General features: G+C 54.3%; 1 protein-coding gene and 1 long non-coding RNA gene across 3 annotated transcripts; one reads left to right on the forward strand and one right to left on the reverse strand.

The window, feature by feature from the left end:
* Positions 1 to 180: 180 nt before the first annotated feature.
* Positions 181 to 17,969, reverse strand: bco2a (beta-carotene oxygenase 2a). 2 transcript variants are annotated; one of them, XM_069182463.1, is made up of 12 exons: positions 17,832 to 17,969; positions 12,251 to 12,455; positions 11,740 to 11,951; positions 10,895 to 11,010; positions 9,757 to 9,859; positions 7,706 to 7,834; positions 7,317 to 7,477; positions 4,615 to 4,782; positions 4,151 to 4,288; positions 3,473 to 3,655; positions 3,165 to 3,275; positions 181 to 1,391 (listed from the first exon to the last, which is right to left on the reverse strand). In XM_069182463.1, exons 1-12 carry the CDS (start codon positions 17,866 to 17,868, stop codon positions 1,254 to 1,256), a joined length of 1,701 nt encoding a protein of 566 aa, XP_069038564.1. In that variant the 5' UTR covers positions 17,869 to 17,969; the 3' UTR covers positions 181 to 1,253. The 2 variants fall into 2 exon arrangements, with proteins under 2 accessions (XP_069038564.1, XP_069038565.1); XM_069182464.1 differs by lacking the exon at positions 17,832 to 17,969 and adding an exon at positions 13,640 to 13,971.
* On the forward strand, positions 13,904 to 15,776 carry LOC138224569 (uncharacterized). The gene is made up of 2 exons (XR_011183054.1): positions 13,904 to 13,991; positions 14,308 to 15,776. It is a non-coding gene; the product is annotated as an uncharacterized lncRNA (long non-coding RNA).
* Positions 17,970 to 18,960: the final 991 nt, after the last annotated feature.

Here is an 18,960-nt window from a genome sequence, read left to right on the forward strand (position 1 = left end):
ACAGTACTGCTACATAGCACAAAACCCCAGAGGCAGTGAAAGCTGACCTAGAACAAATAGTGCTGACAATTATCTTAGGAGTTAACAGATCCAAGAGGACATCTTCCCAGATTTCTTCCTCACAAATCTAGGAATACACACACGCACACAAGACACACATTATACAAGCAACAACACAGCTGACCTTTAATGTCATGATTTATTAAAAGAAGTAACACAGTAAAAGTTAAAAGTCATTTTACAAGAAGTAAAACAGTATAATATTGCTAAAAACTATTTTTTTAAAGTACACAAGGTTACGTGAGGTTTTTTCAGAAACTGTTATGCTCATTCATATACAGGAGAAAAGTCACAGTGACAGTGAACAGGCACTTCTGTAACAGCCAAGCAGCAACAGAATAAGACCAGGGAAACATCAAACCAGCACCGGCCTCCTCCTGGACCGAGCCAGTACCAGCTGCACGGGCCTGACCACCACGGGGGAATTGAGCAAAACCACCCAGCCTGCATCTGACAGCAAAAACGGTCAACACCTCACCCCTCAGGCGCCTCAGGTCTTTCAATCACAGCCGAGCAAGGCAGGAATTTAAGGGCGATTTTCATTTTTATAAAGAGTTTCACTTTATGCTGCAAATGCAGAGGTTATTTGCCAGGTCACTAAAGAAAAAAGAGAGTTGGGCCCCACCAGCAAAAGAAACGGGGTTGGCGATTTCTACCTGAGCTCGCCAGGCACGTGTGGGCATTGGAGGATGGGCAGGACTCTCGCCCTGAAGGGGTTAAAGGCCTGAGGGCCTGCTTGCCTTACTAAACCACCAGCCTGAGTCAGGGCCAACAGCCAAGCATGAACCAGAGGGCACAAGGGGAAACGTGCAGATGTACATACCCAAAGAGATGTGGGGGTGTGGAACAAGCTGCCCAGCCATTTGTAACTGCCCTTCTGAGACCCTGAGCAGGTCTGCGGTTTCGAACTTACCGGGAGAGTAAGGCCAGCAGGCTTCACATACTGTATGGCCTTGACGAGTAATGGCTGTAAAACACACTGACGACTGTTCTGAAGGCTCAGGGGTGTGGTTTGTTATACTTTAGAGGAGAAAGAGGGTCCAGGTCAGAACTGCTCCACAGCCGGGCAGCGCTGTAGCCAGCTGGTGGGGGGGTATCGGGTCGATCTGAACCAGGCTGGTCTCTCTGCCCACCTGCTGGGTACCCGGGGTCCCACCGCAGGGGCTGGTGGGGGGTTCTCGAGGTCGGCGAGGTCAGTGTTGGTCGGTTGGCGTCGCCTCGCTGGCGTTGAAGACCCCGTGGAAGCCGTAGGGCATGTCCACAGGCACCTCCGCGCGGCCCAGCTCGGTGAAGGTCCTGGCATCCAGCACCAGCAGGAAGGTGCCCTTTTCCTGGAAGAGCAGAACCAGACCTAAGATAGACCCAAACCAGAATCGATCCAGACCCGAACTAGACCTGATCCAGACCCGAGCCAGACAAAAAACCAGACTCGAACTAGACCTGATCCAAGCCCAAGCCAGACTGGAGTCAGACCAGAGCCACACCAGAGCCACACCCAAGCCAGACCGGATCCAGACCCGAGCCAGACCACCCTGCAGCTCCCAGCTGGCAGCTCCACTGAAGCCCAGCAGGTGTGAGCCTGGCAAGTACCTGGATGGGAGACTCCTGGGAAAGCTGAGGCTGCTGCTGGAAGAGGTGTTAGTGGGGCCAGTAGGGGGCGCTCACCCTGCAGTCTGTGTGGGTCCTAATGTTCCAGTATAGTGACGGAAACACTGCACTGTAAAAAAGCGCCGTCCTTCGGATGAGACGTAAAACTGAGGTTCTGACTCTCTGTGGTCATTAAAAATCCCAGGGCGTTTCTCTAAAAGAGTTGGGGTGTAACGCCGGCGTCCTGGCAAATTTCCAATCATGGCCTCCTAAAAATCCCCATCTATGAATCGGCTTCATTACCCCGTTCTTCTCCCCAAAACAGCAATATGGCTGCCGCTAAAATACAGCTCTAGAAGTGTAAGCGATTATTACTACTACAACCAGACCCCAGTCAGACCAGTGCCAGAACTGAGCCAGACCTGAGCTGCTTCATTAAGTGGAGAATCAGAGCACAGGCTCCTCACCTGACAACGGGCAGAGCAGGGCAGTGAGCAGACACAGGCAGCCAAGAGGAGGGCTCCCCCCCTCGACTAGCTGTGCACCTCGACTCGTAGGTTTTCAACAAGCTGAGGAGCTCCCACTGAGAATCCTCTCTCTTTCCCTGGGCAGGAACACCACAGCTCACGGGCCACAACACAACCGCAGCGGATAAGCTTGGAAATCGCAGTTTCACACTTTAACAGGCTTTAAAACGTGGTTTTCTAGCTTCATGACCAGTGTAACCCACATAATACACAGCCTGGCTACTTCACAGCTGAACGGAGAACAGAGAAAGCTTTCATTCTGGACTAGGAGATGCTGCCAGGCCACTGGCCTGAACGGCTGCATTGTGCAGGACCCTGAGAAGCAGCGTCTCCCTTTCCAGCAACTAAAGGTCGCGCTGCTCCACTGAAACATAACTTCGCCCCAGCCCTCAGAGCTCAAACAGCAGGAACCATCCTCCTGTAGGCTCGCTACGCAAGCCATGAAAAGCGCGATCAAAAAATGAAATTATGGAAAGCCACAGTGCACAGGAAAGTGCACTGAGTACATAAATAATGACTGATCATTAATCTATATATATATAACACTTAAAAAACTGAATACTCACAAGCGAACGCTGAACACCTATCCGCTTGCTTTGTTCCTCTTTGGCCTTAAATTCCTACCCTGAGCACAGTGAATGTGTGAATGGTAACACGGGCCCGTCTCTGATCTTCCACAAACACATTCTGCTCATTCAGCACCTTCAGGATCTTCAGAGGTGGGAGTTAACGCAAAGTCCCGATCGGCCAAATGAGAGCTGAAGCACGAGCAGGCGGCTGGCTCGAACCCAGGGCCGAGCGCTGGATCCAAAGCCCCAGGAGCCGTGATCTGGAGTGGGGAGGGGGGGACCGTGCGTCGCCCTGGGACCCGAGCAGATGTCCCACCCCTGCGCCTGGAGCAGAGAGCTCCGGCCCCTCCGCCCAGCCACACCGCACCCGGACACGGCGAGCTACCCTGGGTGACGCGCTTCACAGGCCGCCCCTCCTCACCTGCCTGGGGGTGATCACCGCGGACAAAACCACTCCATCGTCCTCCTCAGTGCCATCCGGGGCCGGGACGAAGACGGGCTCGGAGGGGAAGAAGCCAGGCTCTCTCCACACCTGCGGACTCACAAGACAGGGGGTCACAGGCGGGGTGTGAGGGGCCCTGCAGGCCCTCGATCACGCCCTGCGGCTGCGCTCTCTCGCAGGGGACACTATCCACTGTCCAGGCGCACTGCAGTAAAGGGATGCCCCTGGGCAATCCAAATAAAGATTTCTAAGGGTGTATCGAAGCTGGTGGGGTTGCGCCAACTGACCTTCAGGTGTTTTGTCTGGATGTCCACCTTCAGCAGGGAGTCGCCCAGCAGGTGCCTGAAGCCGCAGCCGTAGAAGTAGCGGTACTTCCTGGTGTTGTAGCGGGCGTAGTTGATCTGCGGAAACTCCAGGCCTCCGTAGTCCAGCAGATCCGTGCCGTGGAGGTCCTCTGGGGTGCAGAAGATCTGGGGCGCACACAGGGCAGCCGGCAGCGCTCCATTAACCCCACCCCTTCCCCTCCGCGCCCACGCACCCCGACGAGTAGAATCAGCACCATGAAAACAGGGTCTGGCTGCCAAGCTCCACCCCCCACCCCTGAACCCGCCCCCGCCCTCGACAGCCACGCCCACCCAGCCCGAAGCCCCTCCCTCTTCCACATCCCCTGGAAGGGAGCGGATCCGACTGACCCTCAAACCCCCGATTATCATCTGTCTCCACCTGTGCCTCAGAAAGCCCCTCTGAGCCCCAGCAGGTAACCCTGAGGAGGAAGACACGCCCAGACACGCTCTTTGCTGGTAAGTAATGTTCTCGTCCAGCGTGGGAGACAGACAGGCTGTCCTGCCGGGACCGAGAGGACACGCTGTGGGCCGGATCAGGCGATTACGGAAGCCTTCTCCGTGGACTTGAAGAAATCAAGCCAGGTCTCCCTGTCCCCCCACCCCCAAGCCCTCTCGGGGTACCTTGCCATTGGAGAGCTTCATGGCCATGGCGCGGGAGTCCGGCAGGGTGTTGAGATCTTGGCCGGCGGGCGCGTCAGCGGCGACGGCCAGCGGCAGGACGAAACGGCGGGGGAGGGGTCGGCTCACCGCGTTGTACACCTGCCCCCCGCGGGAGAGAGGAGGAGGAACGCAGCTGGTCAGGGCAGCCCCGGAAGGGGACACGCCGTCGGAGCTCCAGGTGGCACAGACCGGCTCCCAGCCCATCTGGGGGTCTGGGTGGAATCGAAACGCCGACTCACCTGCCAGAAAAGATTCCCTACAAGCCCGGAACCCCACGGCACGTTCCCCCCGCTCAGGAGAAGTAAAGAGGACTCTGGCACACAAAGTCACACACAGAGTCCTGCGGTAAGCAGCGAGGTGCAATGCGGGCACCGCAGGGGGGACCCCCCTACACGCCTCCTCGTCTCGCCCAGCCCAGCCCTCACCTCATCCAGCGCCTCTCCGGACTTGCGCATGTGCTGGATCAGGAAGTCCCCGATGGTCCCGCCGTCGTCCGAGACGCACAGGTCCAGCACGATGAAGCCGTCCTGCTCGTAGGCGTTGATCTGGTGGAACATGGACAGGGCCTTGGCCTGGTACCGCACCGCGCTCAGCTGTGGGCAGAGGAGAGGAGAGTTAGCGCCGCGCTCCCTTTATACGACGCCGTGATCATCTCAGCGTCACGGGAATCAGCGCACTTTGTCATCTCTTTCTACAGTGACTCCAAGCGCCGATCGCAGTCCGCAATATCTCGGCACCTTGCATCTGTTAAAAGTTCGAGTAGGGGGGCTGCGTCAGCATGCGTGGGCTGCACAGGAACAAGGACAGGTTTATTCCTGCGCTGAAAAGAGAAGAAAAGAGACACAACGTTTCGGCTGTGGAGTCTTCTTCGGGCCTGCGGGCCACACCTGCAGAAGGCTCCTCGGCCAAAACACTGTTTCTTTTCCTCTCCTTTCAGCAGGGAATAAACCGGTACTCGATCCCCCTACAACGCTGCTTGCCTTTAAAACGCTTCTTTTGTTAACAACACGGCGCTGTGATTCTGACACAAATAACGCTGACATGGCAGGAAGCTACAAATCATTCGAAGAAACAAGTTGTTGATAAGAGTCAGGCAAGACTGGCAAGCTACACAGCTACAGGATGAGGGAGGGCAGCGTGGAAACAAGGAGACCTATTGAATTGTCCTTTCCGTTTTCTTCCGGAAAGAAAAAGAGAGGGAGTCGTTCTCTCTCCTCTCACACTGCTGTATAGTGCCTTGACTTCAGTGGAAACAAAGGGGGCGATCCTCGCTTCACCCCTGTGGCCCGGCCTCTTGATCGTTTCCCTGGTCTCCTGCAGAGGGGAGCCCTTGCCCGGTTCATTAAAACGAACTGTTTCCGCGCTGATGTATGGTCAACCTCTGGACGACCGCCGCCATATCCGTTGTACGCATTCCGGGCTCTGAAGGGTCGTACCCATCTTCTTCCCCGGACCAGAACCATGATCCACGATTCCGGGCCCGGCGCCCGCCTTCCCGCCGACAGTGCAAACGCAGAAGCAGGCCGGCCCAGCCCCCAGGCCTGCCAGATCCTCTCTCGTCACGGGCATGATTCCTTTATCCGGCTGGGGGCCGGCCGAGAGGGTCAGGCTGAGAGAGCGGCACGCTCCGGTGAACAGCGGAGCCCGCTGTAACCCCCCTCCGCAATAAAAGCCACCCACTGCCCTTCTCTACACCGGGCGCCGGTCACACTGGGAGAGCCGGCCGACGATGCATCACAGCGCTGGCCTGGTCACATGACTCTCCTGTCACCGTTAGCTCTGCTAACTCCGGGTTGATCCCCACTGGAGATTAGAGCTCTCCCACTGGTCTCCGTCCAGGGCAGAGCATGGAATATCCATCCACTACTCCGCGCGAACTGCAAGTCAGCAGCAATGCTTGTTGTGAAAGGCGCTATATAAAAATCAACTGAATTGAATTATGGGCATCGCATCACTTTCCCAAGTGTCTGTGATGTCATCAAAAACAAGCTAACAGACAGGAGATCTTTCACCCAAACAGCCCAGTCGAGCTGGTTTTGATCCACAGCAAGGCTCTGCTACTCGGCGTTCCCAAAACAGAGGCGTCACAGACCTCGATATCTCCGAACCCGGACAGCGTTTTCAACACCAGCTTGGAAAATTCACTTCCGAAATCTCGTTCTCCCATCCGAGGGTCGATGACGGCACAGCGCTTGGCCTTTTTTCCCCCATCCTCCCCCACACCTCTGGCTAGGCCTTTCATGCTATTTATAGCAGCTGTCTGAACTCTCCTTCCGCCTCACTGCAAGTGCTGTCAGTGACACGCTGTACACAAGAGGAACTACCGAGACGAGAAACTCAAGAGAGCAGTTCGGCATTCTCCAGGAGGTATTACTGCCCACTTCACTGGGCATGAGCTAGCACTCTGCCAGGCAGGACATCCAGTGTTGCGGTTGAGTGGGAGTCTCGGCTCTGCGCTGAATCTACTTTTCAGGGACAACAGGAACCCCGTTTAGCTCCTGTGCAAAACAAACCGGCTCCTGCTTCTTTATCAGCCACATCACCTGCAGCTCCCAGCTGGCAGCCCCCCTGGAGCTCAGCAGGTGTGAGCCTGGCCAGTACCTGGAGGGGAGACTCCTGGGAAAGCTGAGGCTGCTGCTGGAAGAGGTGTTAGTGGGGCCAGTAGGGGGCGCTCACCCTGCGGTCTGTGTGTGTCCTAATGTCCCAGTACATTGACGGGGACAGTACACTGTAAAAAGGCGCCGTCCTTCGGATGAAATGTAAAACTGAGGTCCTGACTCTGTGGTCATTAAAAATCCCAGGGCGTTTCTTGAAAAGAGCAGGGGTGTCACTCCGGTGTCCTGGTCAAATTTCCCCCTGGCCTTTCCCCAGTCATGGCCTCCTAATAATCCCCATCTCTGAACTGACTCTCCTCCCCACTGAGAGCTGGTGTGTGGGGAGAGGACTGGAGCATCATCCAGGTGGGGCTGCACACTGGTGGGGGTGGAGGGGATCCCCATGACCCATAAAGCGCTTTGAGTGGAGTGTCCAGAAAAGCGCTATATAAACAATTATTATTACTGTTCAGTGGCAGGACAGGAGCTGCACAGTCCTGCCCTGAGAACATCCCCGGCCCGGCCCCCCTCACCTCGCCAGTGCGTTTGTTGCACACGTGGAACACCGTGTCCCGGCCGGGCTCCCAGAGGATGCCCTTGCTCAGCGCCCTGCCTCGGACCCTGCTCGTCATGATCGCCAGCAGGTCCAGCCTGATGGGCTGCTCGATGAACACGACGTAGTTCTCCGACATGGCTGAAACAACAGGGGTCAGCCCGGTCAGTACCCCATCAGCACTGTGCCCCGCCCCCCTGCTCCCTACTCCCTGCTCAGCACCCCGCCCCCGCCCCCCACTCAGCTCCCCGTCCCACACTAGGCACCTCGCCCCCCCTGCTCCCCACTCAGAGCCCCGCCCTGCTCCCCGCCCCCCACTCAGCACCACGCCCCGCCCTGCCCAGCGCCCCACCCCTGCTCCCCGCTCACCGAAGCTGTGGTAGTAGGAGGGCCTCGCCTTGTCCGCGGCGGGAATGGAGCACAGCACCCGCGCCCCCTCCAGGGCCTCGTCCTGCCCGCCCTTCAGCGCGGGCACCTGGATGATGTTGTAGAAGGAACCTGCAACAACGCACGGGCAGCTGGAGGAGGTTTCTGACCGTGTGGTCCCTGAGCAAACATCTGGGGCCCTTTAGGTTTTATAATAAAAACCCAAGTCTCTAATTGCGTGAAATAATGGGTGTGGCACGAGGCGGGGGGTGGGGTGGGCGTGTCCAGTGTGGAGGCGGAGCCCTGGATGCGTTGCCGTAGCAACCACAGCTGCCCTGGCTGATAAGAAACAAGCCGCAGCTGTGAGGACCCTTTCAGACACACTGAGCACGAGCAGACCCCCGCAAGGGGAGATCCTTCCAGCGACAGTCCCGGAGGGGTGTGGAGAGGGCGTTAAGGCCGCGTTTTCAGGGAAGGGTTGAGCTCTCCTTTTGTTGTGGCCTTGAGCTCCCTGCTCTTCCAGAACGGACCCCGTTAAACAGGGATAGTTCGGTCCGGATCCCGCTGTGCCCAGCGGAGGCTTTCTCCTCCCAGGCTGGACCCCGTCAGGCAGCGTGCGTCCCGTCTGGACGCCGCCTTTGCACAGCGCCGCGTTTTTCGTTTTGCTTGTGCCCCCCGCCCCCAGTGCCTCTGCCCCCTCGGACGGGGCATCTGGACTTTTTCCCGCTGTCCACCGCAGCTCCTGTCCCTGCTGCGCTGCTGTTCCAATGGGATGATCCGATAACACCTCCACGAGCCCCAGGCGCTCCCAAGCTGTGTCTTGTATCACGCTTCACCCGTCCCGTCTTTGGCTTTGCGGTTTCCACACACCCTACTGCCCCTCATCTAGCTCATGCTAACGGCCGGAAGCTTTAAGAGGGACTGAGGACAGTGTGCGAGTCTTGGCAGAGTCACTACTTGCTCCCTCACTGGCAGAAAAGCCTCAGCAGTTCTGTGGGCCCCATAACTTCCCAGAGGCCGAGATCCGCCAACCAACGTCAACCTGCCCTGCTCACAAGGGCGCTCGGGGCTCAGTGGCGCGCCAGACAGCGCCATACCGCTGGTATCAGAAACAGATTATGTGTCCTGACCCACATGTTCTGCAACTAGCATTCCTCACTACGCCCTTCTGTCCTGACACCTTAATAAAAGAGTTGCATTGTTCTGGCAGAGGGCGCAGTGAGGATTAAATCGCAAATCTGCTACTTAACTCCGAAAAGAATGCAATGTTAGTGCCAGCTACGGTTTGGTCTCCTTGGTTGGTGTTCCTTGTGGGGCTAAATGGCCTCGCCGTTTACAGATGTCCAGCAATCCCATGTGTGAGCCCATCCCTGCGATCATCAGGTCAAGGACGCAAATCTTTCATATCTATCAGGGTGCGGCTTAACCATCTGTGGCACTGCGGAAAAGGGGGCCTTATTATCACAGCCAGCGCGGGCACCGGAGCGCACCGCTGTCGAGAAAGCAAACTATAAAACTGTGGAAATGATTACCTAGATAAAAATAAACCTAACCCCAAAACAAAATGAACTCCATCAATAAAATATTGGAAACATGATGTATTATCACTCTGTTTACTGTCCTGAACCGGCTGTTTACCATTAAGAGAATTGCGCAGGCTTCAATTCCAATCCACAGGAAAATGAATGTAAATTAAACGTTTCCTCCAAGGTGAATGTTTATTACTATTAGGAGGCTATTATGAAGCGTAACTGTGCACGTGTATGTGGTTTGTGCAGGACACTCCTACTAGGATTTTGACGGAGTGGGTGGACTGTGTTCTGCTAGAGTTCTGTTCAAAAGTCCAGCCCTTCAGTTCTTAAACCCTAGAGCAGAGAAGAGTCATGCATCCGTTTGGCCCCAGGAACTAGAGTGTTTCCAGAACAGAAATACCTCTTTTTTTTTAGCAGCGTGACCAAAACTGAACACTTGTTGCTCTCAACAAGGGCATGCTTTTATCATAGCGCCCCTCAGTTAAATTATCAAGACACAGTATGACGCCGGCTGAGACTCACCTTGCTTGCTGTAGGAGTTGCCCATGTTGTAGGCTGTGCCATCGGGGTCGTAGTGGGGGTGGGCTGTGGCCCCATTGACAGCGATGAACTGGCTCCAGTCCACCTGGACACACACACAAGCTGTCAGACTCCACCTTGTCCCCCGACAGGTGCAATAACGCGCCTGAGGTGTCACCGTTCCCAGTCGCGGTCTTACAGAGGGAAGGACTTGGGTTTCTGGCGGACGCGGCTCTCAATTAACTGACCTTCATCTTTCCTCAAGCGATCTGGATGTGAAAGTGCCCTGCAGATGATCAAGTCAAAGTTTTATAAATAATTAATTAATTAAAAGATACTCCTGATGTCCAAAGAGTTTCCATTGGACAGTATATTCCAGAGGGGTTGGGCAGCCAGTTGACCTTGGACCCCTAGAGGTTTCTTTTCTCCTTACAGAGGGGTTTTTGGTTCCTCTCCTCAGCGGTCTCCTGGCCTTTTCTCTTTCTGGATTGTAACGTCATGTTCTGCCACACAGCTTTGTTAAGCGCCTTGGGGCAACCTTGTTGTGAAAGGCGCTATATAAAAATAAATTGAACTGAACTGAATATATCCTGGCGGAAAGGAGCGATTACAAGTGGTGCAGTGTGGGACGCCATGATAAAAGCAGAGTGACGTGATGGAAAACACTGTTTGGATAACTAAGCCAGGCGCCCGCAACAGCAAAGCCAGCTGGTTGCTGGGCATGAGCAGGTCAGCCTGTGCCCACCTGCTGCACCTCGCTCTTCCTGAACGGCGGGGGGGGCGAGTCAGGTCAGTACCGTCCTTCAGATGAGACATAAAACCGAGGTCCTGACTCTCTGTGGTCATTAAAAATCCCAGGACGTTTCTCGAAAAGATTAGCGGTGTAACCCCGGTGTCCTGGCCACATTTCCCATTGGCCCTTACCAATCATGGCCTCCTAATAATCCCCATCTCTGAACTGGCTTCATCACTCTGCTCTCCTCCCCACTGAGAGCTGGTGTGTGGGGAGAGGACTGGAGCATCATCCAGGTGGGGCTGCACACTGGTGGGGGTGGAGGGGATCCCCATGACCTGTAAAGAGCTTTGAGTGGAGTGTCCAGAAAAGCGCTATATAAGTGTAAGCAATTATTATTATTATTACCTTCTCCTTCGTCTCCAGGCTCTCGGGATCCACCCTGCGCATGAAGTTGGTCTCGGTGGTGACGTAGTAATCGCCCTTGTACCGGACGAAGTTCACGCTGGCGTTGTCTGTGGGCACTGAGGGCGGACCAGAGAGAGGGTGGCAGGCAGGACAACGCCATCGTCACCCCCTTTTTACCCCCCATCTCCGCGGGGCAGGGCCAACAGGCAGAACCTGAATTTCTGCCTCCGCGGCCCCTTCTGGAACGACAGGCGCTCAGCACACGTGCTTTCCTGCGAGGCTGGCTGCGGGCCAGCACACCTGGGCTTCAGAAGAAGAGCTCCCAGGTTCTCAGGAGGAGCCACGCTGGCGTTTGACAGACCACGCTGCAGGCCTGCAAAGCACAGCTGAGCTCAGTGCGCAGGCGCAAGCCGAGACCCACTAGAAAACCAGGTCATATTCGGGGGCGGAGCAGTTTCTCTGTGGCCAAGGATCTGCGCCTGTGGCTGGAAGGTTGCCGGTTCGAATCCCGCGGCCGGCAGAGGAATCCTACTCCGTTGGGCCCCTGAGCAAGGCCCTTCACCCCAACTGCTCCAGGGGCGCCGTATGAATGGCTGACCCTGCACTCTGACCCCCAGCTTCTCTCCCTGTCTGTGTGTCTCATGGAGAGCAAGCTGGGGTCTGCGAAAAGACAAATTCCTCATGCAAGAAATGGTATAGGGCCAATAAAGTGATCTTATCTTATCAACAGCCTCTGTCTAACCTGCTGCCAGCGCCCAGAAGACTCACCAACCCCCGACTATGTTTAAGTCGGTGTGATGCCAGTGCCCAGCGTCACTGCCCGACCACGGAGGCCGGCTGCTCACCTGGCATTTCGAAACGGGACAGGAAGCGCTGGAAGAGGCTCTTGCAGGGGTCGGGCATGGCCAGGGTCCCGAACTCGGACACCACGATGCGGTTGTGCTCGCTGTTGGCGCAGTACGAGTCGCTGCGCAGGAACCTGCTCCTGTAGGTCACCGTGCCGCCCTCGATCTTAAACTGGTGCATCAGCGCCATCCCGTCAAACCAGTGGTTGTACCTGGGGAAGAACGAAGCACCTGTACAGAAGAACCAGCTCCCCGTCCTTTTGTCGCACCCCCCCCTCACAGGCTCTGTCTTCCCTGGATCTCCATTCCCAGCCGATAACGCTGGCAGCCATGTCACCCTGCAGCTCCCAGCTGGCAGCCCCACTGGAGCCCAGCAGTGTGAGCCTGGCCAGTACCCGGATGGGAGACTCCTGGGAAAGCTGAGGCACTCTCTGTCCCAGCAGCGAACGGCACTCCCCAGTCAGTAGTTTACGCCCTGCCCTGTCCCAGCCCGCTCGCCAGCCCCACTCACTCGTGGTTGCCGAACTCGAACTTGCCCGGCCCGTTGCGGAGGAAGCTGCCGCGGACCCAGGCCGGGATCTGGCCCTGCACTCGCGCGCCGACGGGCTCCGGCGTCTCCTCCACCGTACGCACCAGCGGCGCGATGTACTCCAGGCCGCGCACTGAGCTGGAGCACCGGGCCTCCTGCCGGGGGGCAGGCCAGAGCCTGCCAAGACCTGCGGAGAGAGGAGAGGGGCTCAGGTGAGTGAGGTGAGCGGGCACCAGGCCCTCAGAGACCCTGCCCTCAGCATGCTGGGAGTGAGGTGTGCGGGCACCAGGCCCTCAGAGACCCTGCCCTCAGCATGCTGGGAGTGAGGTGAGCGGGCACCAGGCCCTCAGAGACCCTGCCCTCAGCATGCTGGGAGTGAGGTGTGCTGACACCAGGCCATCAGAGACCCTGCCCTCAGCATGCTGGGAGTGAGGTGTGCTGACACCAGGCCATCAGAGACCCTGCCCTCAGCATGCTGGGAGTGAGGTGTGCTGGCACCAGGCCCTCAGAGACCCTGCCCTCAGCATGCTGGGAGTGAGGTGAGCGGGCACCAGGCCATCAGAGACCCTGCCCTCAGCATGCTGGGAGTGAGGTGTGCAGGCACCAGGCCATCAGAGACCTTGCTCTCAGCATGCTGGGAGTGCCAGGTTTGCGGGCACCACTCCCTTGTCCCAGACAAACACTCCAACACCCTGACACATTTCGAACAATCACAGGCAAACTGAACCTTTAAAAAAAGTAACCTAACCTGACGGGTGTGGGTCTAACTGAGATTATCTTTTCAGGCACTCATTGTTTTACAGCTCTTTCTTTTTACTGCTAAACCATGAAAAGCACAGCTTGTCATTAACCTTAACAGCACTTTGGACTGTTTCACAGTTATTGAACAATTCAGAACAGAGATATCCCTGCTTTCAGACCAGGAAGCTCAAGACAGTTCTTATGCACTTCACTTGACAACTATGCTTTATTCTGAGACACACAAGCAATGCACTTCATATAGAAAGTACACCTAGTGACGCAGGTTCAATGCATTTGACTTTAAAATGACAACTTATTCTCCAACACACTTTGGACAAAAGCTATGTCTGAGAACAGACTTCTGCACACTGATGAAAAATGCTGAGCCTTCTTAAATAACTAAGAAACGGAATCTTTAGTGCTAACGATGCTATCGAGTTTGTCACCCAGAGTCCCTCCGGGAACCGAGATCCACATGAGATCTGATTGTTCGCGCTTTATCGTTGAGGTCTGAAGCTGAGGCTTTTAAATACAGAACTTTCCATCTTTGACTGCATCCAAGAACGAAGTGACTTCAGCGATCTTCCTTTGTGCTGATCTCAAAATTTAAAAAAAACACCCCGCACTTACTTCTCGCTAGTTTGAACATGCTCTCAGGCGCGTCAAGTTCGGGACACTGGGGTTTCAGCCGGCTGTCCTGAAGCCACCGAGACGGGGACTGATTTTATAGAGCTTCTTCAGGGTGACCGAGGGGGGAAGGAACTCAGGCAAATCCCACCCTGGCTCACGTCTTGTTATCTTCTTGTTACTGTCCTCTAGGTGGAGGGCGGGTCCAGCCCCGCGCCTGTTGATCGGCTCCGGCGACCCCACGAATTTGGATGCGACATTTACACTGCGGTGACGAGATGGACGGACGGAGGTTCCGAATTCCAGATTGTGTCCGTTACCTCCACCACCATGTTGGCCGGTTTCTACGATGAAAGTACGGGTTCCCCTGGTTGCCCGGCCTCGAGCGAGGAGGGGAGGGGGGATTTGACGCGTGCGCAGTGGTCTGTGAGATTCCGCCGCGAGAATGATCGCCGGTGGGAGATTCACTTTCCCCGCTGCTCAACTGCGTGAGCTTATTCTAATATTAGGGTTTTCAACAAAAAAAAGGGATAAAAATAAAGCTTGTGGTTTCTGCTTTCATTCCCCGTTGTTTGACGCGTCTTTTAGGGTTTAGGCCGAGAGCTCCTCGATGGAGTATTTGTACAAAGGCACGGAATGGCTCACACCTGTTCATTCGTCCCCTTTTGTAGCCACGGGACCTCGGGGGAGCCGGAGTCTTTCCCAGCGAGAGCAGAGTTACCCTAGACAGGACCCCGTCCGCCTCAGGACGCACCCAGAATAAAGCGGGGCGTGGGGCCAAGTGGGGTTTCTCGACGGCGGAGGAGCGCAGGAAAGGAACGTGGCTCCTGTACGGGACGACCGCAGGTTCAGAGCCATTGCTGGCGAAGGAGACGTGGTCTACAGCCAAGTGGGAAAGCACGGAGGGAGGCCCGTATTGTGCAAACCCAGCGCCAACAGCATCTCGGAAAGTGAACTGATTGAGAAGGGACAATCACCTGTTTAAGAACTTCTAGAAATTACCAGAGATTTATGTTATGTCAGAGTTGTACTTGTTGTAAGATTGGTATACATTGTGGGGGGGAAAAAGTTTATTTTGTTTTCCGACTCCGGGAAGAAACTGGGGCACCTGGAGAAAACCCACGCAGACGCACGGGGAACATACAGACTCCGCACAGACAGTATTCCAGGGCCCTGAGTGCTGTAAAGTCTGCTTGAAACAGAGGAAAGCCCACAGAGGATTTGTTTCATCTGTCTGTGAAACAGAAACTGCAGGACACAAGTGAAAACCATATGGAAGTAAGTTTACAACCAAGAACCAGAGCCACTTCTTTACACAAAGAGTGGTGGGAGTGTTGACCAAAACTGACAGCCTGGTTTCTTTCAAGCAGCAGGTGGATGAGATTCTGGGATCAATTAGCGACATCCGCCGTCTCAGTGAAGCACCACCGCTTTATGTGTGCAGGAACTAGCGGTAAAAGATCAGCTTTTCTGAAAGTTTTCTGAATGATATGTACTCGTTTTCCAGACTGAGAGTTAACCAGCAGAAAACACGAGGCTGGTTGGTAAAATGTTGGCCACAGCAGATCGGGGGAGAACAGAGACTCTGCAGCCGTGGGATGAAGAGGGAATATTAGCCAGGGGGACCAGACGTCCTCTTTTTGAGACCTATATAAAATTCTAAAATTGCCACAAACAAAAATTGTGTCTTTGCTCGTTACTCAGACTGTGTAAACAAGCAGACATATTTCCGTTTGTTCCGTGCGTTACCGGTAGATGTTTTGAACTCACACGCAGCGTAGCTTGAGAAGGGTTTTTGTGCGTCTAGCTGTTTTCATGGCCATGAGAAATCACAATGTTTAACTTGTTTCATTATATTTCAAAATGTGTTGTTAAAATGTAGCATTTTCGCCACCAAAGTTACAATGTCTTCATTTTTTCCCTCAGACGTCAAGACTCTTGTTGTGTTAAAAGGAAAAAAAACAACAACTTGATGTTTAAAATAGGGCTAGATTTTTGTTGTTTTTTTTTCCTTGTTTGCCATTATGGAGGAGAAATAGCAGCCCTGCAACTGTTTAAAGGTTAACTAAGAAGTTTAATAAACATAGTTAATAAACTCATAGTTTTTTATGAGGAAACGTAATAAAGATGCATTACTTTGGAGGCGTGTGTCGAGTGTCGATTATCCCCCACCGGCTCCCCCATTTTTTTTTTAAGTTAAAATACCGTCCCCCTGTATTAGTACAGCGCCAGAGTGCCATTGAGCCACAACGGCCGAGGAAACACATGCAGGACAGGCCAAGCAGGAAATCTGGAGCTCGACAGACGTCACATGTCGAACACAGGTTCGACAGCCCTCCATTCTCCTTCTAATATGATGCTGCTGCCTCACAGATATCAGGCATTCAGAACACCAGGCTTTTGACTTCCAGAGGATGTGAGAAAATAAATCAGACACAACCCTAGGGGTGTCTGGAGCTTTTTTCAGAGCCCAGGCCATTGGGGTTCCCTGGAAGGAAATCGGGGGTATTTAACGTAAAGCTTGAACTACCCCAGCCAAGGCACTGAGAAAGTCACTCCTTTATTTTGCAGCTCTGGAATGATGGAATCCCCAAATACAGTCTACAAGTATGCTATCACGATATCTCAGCAATGTTCAATCTAGCAATGGGTCTTTGTATCTGTAATAGTAGTACCTGTAACAGTTAATAATAATATTAGCTCTTTTCTGGACACTCCACTCAAAGCTACAATCAGAGTGATGAAGCCAGTTCAGAGATGGGGATTATTAGGAGGCCATAACTGGGAAATGCCAGGAGGAAATTTGACCAGGACACCGGGGTAACACCCCTACTCTTTTCAAGAAACACCCTGGGATTTTTAATGACCACAGAGAGACAGGACCTCAGTTTTACGTCTCATGTTAAGGACGGCGCCTTTTTACAGTGTAGTGTCCCCGTCACTATACTGGGGCATTAGGACCCACACAGACCGCAGGGTGAGCGCCCCCTGCTGGCCCCACTAACACCTCTTCCAGCAGCAGCCTCAGCTTTCCCAGGAGTCTCCCCTCCAGGTACTGGCCAGGATCACACTGCTGGGCTCCAGTGGGGCTGCCAGCTGGGAGCTGCAGGGTGATGTGGCTGCTGGCTGCAGTGGGGGGAATTCGGGGGGCTTAACCCCAAAGTCAGGCACATGGAACAATCGTGGAAGATCTCACTTTCTTCTGCACCCGGGTTTCTCAGACATCCCATGAAGCTGGAGATGTGATCACTGTGGCGGGGATGGATAAAGGAACTGAATCTCTTTAGTGGGGAGGACACAATGCTGAATAACTCCCACACTCACTCCGATCTCAGTATGCGTGCAGCACGTTTGGCAAGGTCCCCGACAAAACATACAAAAGCACATAAAGGAATCATCTCAGGGAACAACCCGGCACAGCAATGGAGAAAACTGTGCAAGAGAACTGCATAGCTTCATCTGAACAACACAACAGTTTGTGTTAGCAATTGGCTTCACTTTATACTCAATGGATCCTAAGAACAGGTACAAAGTCACTGCTGTCCTTAGCATGTGGTTTGCCAACAAACATAAGAACTGTGGGGTGGCACGGTGGCTTAGTGTCTAGCATGGCTGCCTGGCAACGCTGGGGCCCGGGGTTCAGTTCCAGACCTGGGATGCTGTCTGTGTGGAGTTTGCATGTTCTCCTCGTGTTTGTGTGGGCTTCCTCCCACAGTCCCAAGACATATAGGTAGGTTAACTGGCTTCTGGGAAAAATCAGCCCTGGTGTGTGTGAGTGTGTGTGTTTGTGAGGCTGGTGACGGACTGGCGATCAGTCCAGAGAGACTCCGGCTCCCCTGCAACCCTGAATTGGGAGAAGCATTTAGTAATCGGATGGATGGATGGATGGATGGATAAGACCCAAGCTGTTTGTCAGATCTTGTGAAGCATCTGGCCATACTCTCCCCACGCTGGGGTGTCCAGCAGCAAGAGCTGTGCCCCCCAGACTGATCAGTGTCTCCCCGAAAGTGCCAAACGCGTCTCAGCCCTAGAGGTGTACCAGCTGGATATTAATAATGCCGAGAACAGTCAGCGGCTCGAGCTGCATCTCTGTAACGTCTGCCACCTGTCAGGAGGAAGGAGCTCACGTCTGCCTCTCAGGTACCACGCTGCCAGACGCACAACACACAGGCCCCCGCCATGGAGACCAGCTTACCTGGGACACTCTGCAGTGCTGCCGAGAAGAGAGACATGGCGTGGTCTGCGTGCGCGGAGCTCTGGAAGGGCGGCTGCAGGGAGCGAGGCTCGTCCGATGGATAAGGAGCGTTACAGCGCCGCAGCGGCTGGGACTCATACAGTATGAGCCTGATCCCAGCCTCACGTGCGGCTCACGGAATAGATGTCAAAATAAAAGTCTCCTCCCGGCGTGAGGGGGCATCAGCCGGTTGGCATTTAGAGAAAGAAAATCTGATCCTGCCCTGGAGGATCTTTGTGTCGGCTTCATTCCTGATCTCACAGATACACACCAGATACGCACAGATATACACACAGATACATACCAGATATACACACAGAGATACCACAGATACACAGATACACCCCTGATATACACAGGTACACACAAATACACACATATACCACTGATACCACATATATAGAGACACACACACTGATACACACATATACCACAGATACCACATATACACACCGGATACACTGTCCCCCAGCTCTCCCCACTGCAAATCTTCAGACTGAGCACTTTGCCCATCTGCGTCAGTCACAATGCAGCAGGACAGTTGTCTACAGTTTGGGAGCACCCAGATCTTACTCTGCAAAGTGTTCCTCAGGGTTACTGAATAAGGTCACAGGTGAAGGAAGGCTGCACACCGCCTGCCCCAGTTTCAGGGAGCCTCCACACAGGAGCCTCCAGGAGCCTCCAGGAGCCTCAAGAGGAACAGAGCACAAAAGGACGAGTTTCAGTACTGTTTTCACAAGCCACGGCTCAGATACACGATCCGCTGACAGAAACGGGGAGGTTTTGTGCCACTTTTGTTCACAATGGCCTAGTAATAGACTGCGCTCATTAAAACACTCATCACAGCCAGGCTGCTGGCTGACTTCAGAAACCCGAGCGCTGCCTGTCCTGATCGGCGCAGTAAGGGGAGGATTTCCGCTTCTTTCACAACGGCACCGGATCCTGCGATAATTGAGGAAACAACCTCCTGGCACAGACAGCCGTAGTGACAGGAACTTTCGCAAGAGAGCCTGAGAGACTCCAGCTAGGATCAACTTGTATGAGTGAAGAGGTCTATAAAAATGTTATACGATAATGTGAATAGCGTCCG

The sequence above is a fragment of the Lepisosteus oculatus genome, chromosome 23, assembly GCF_040954835.1.
Source record: "Lepisosteus oculatus isolate fLepOcu1 chromosome 23, fLepOcu1.hap2, whole genome shotgun sequence".
NCBI lineage: Eukaryota > Metazoa > Chordata > Actinopteri > Semionotiformes > Lepisosteidae > Lepisosteus > Lepisosteus oculatus.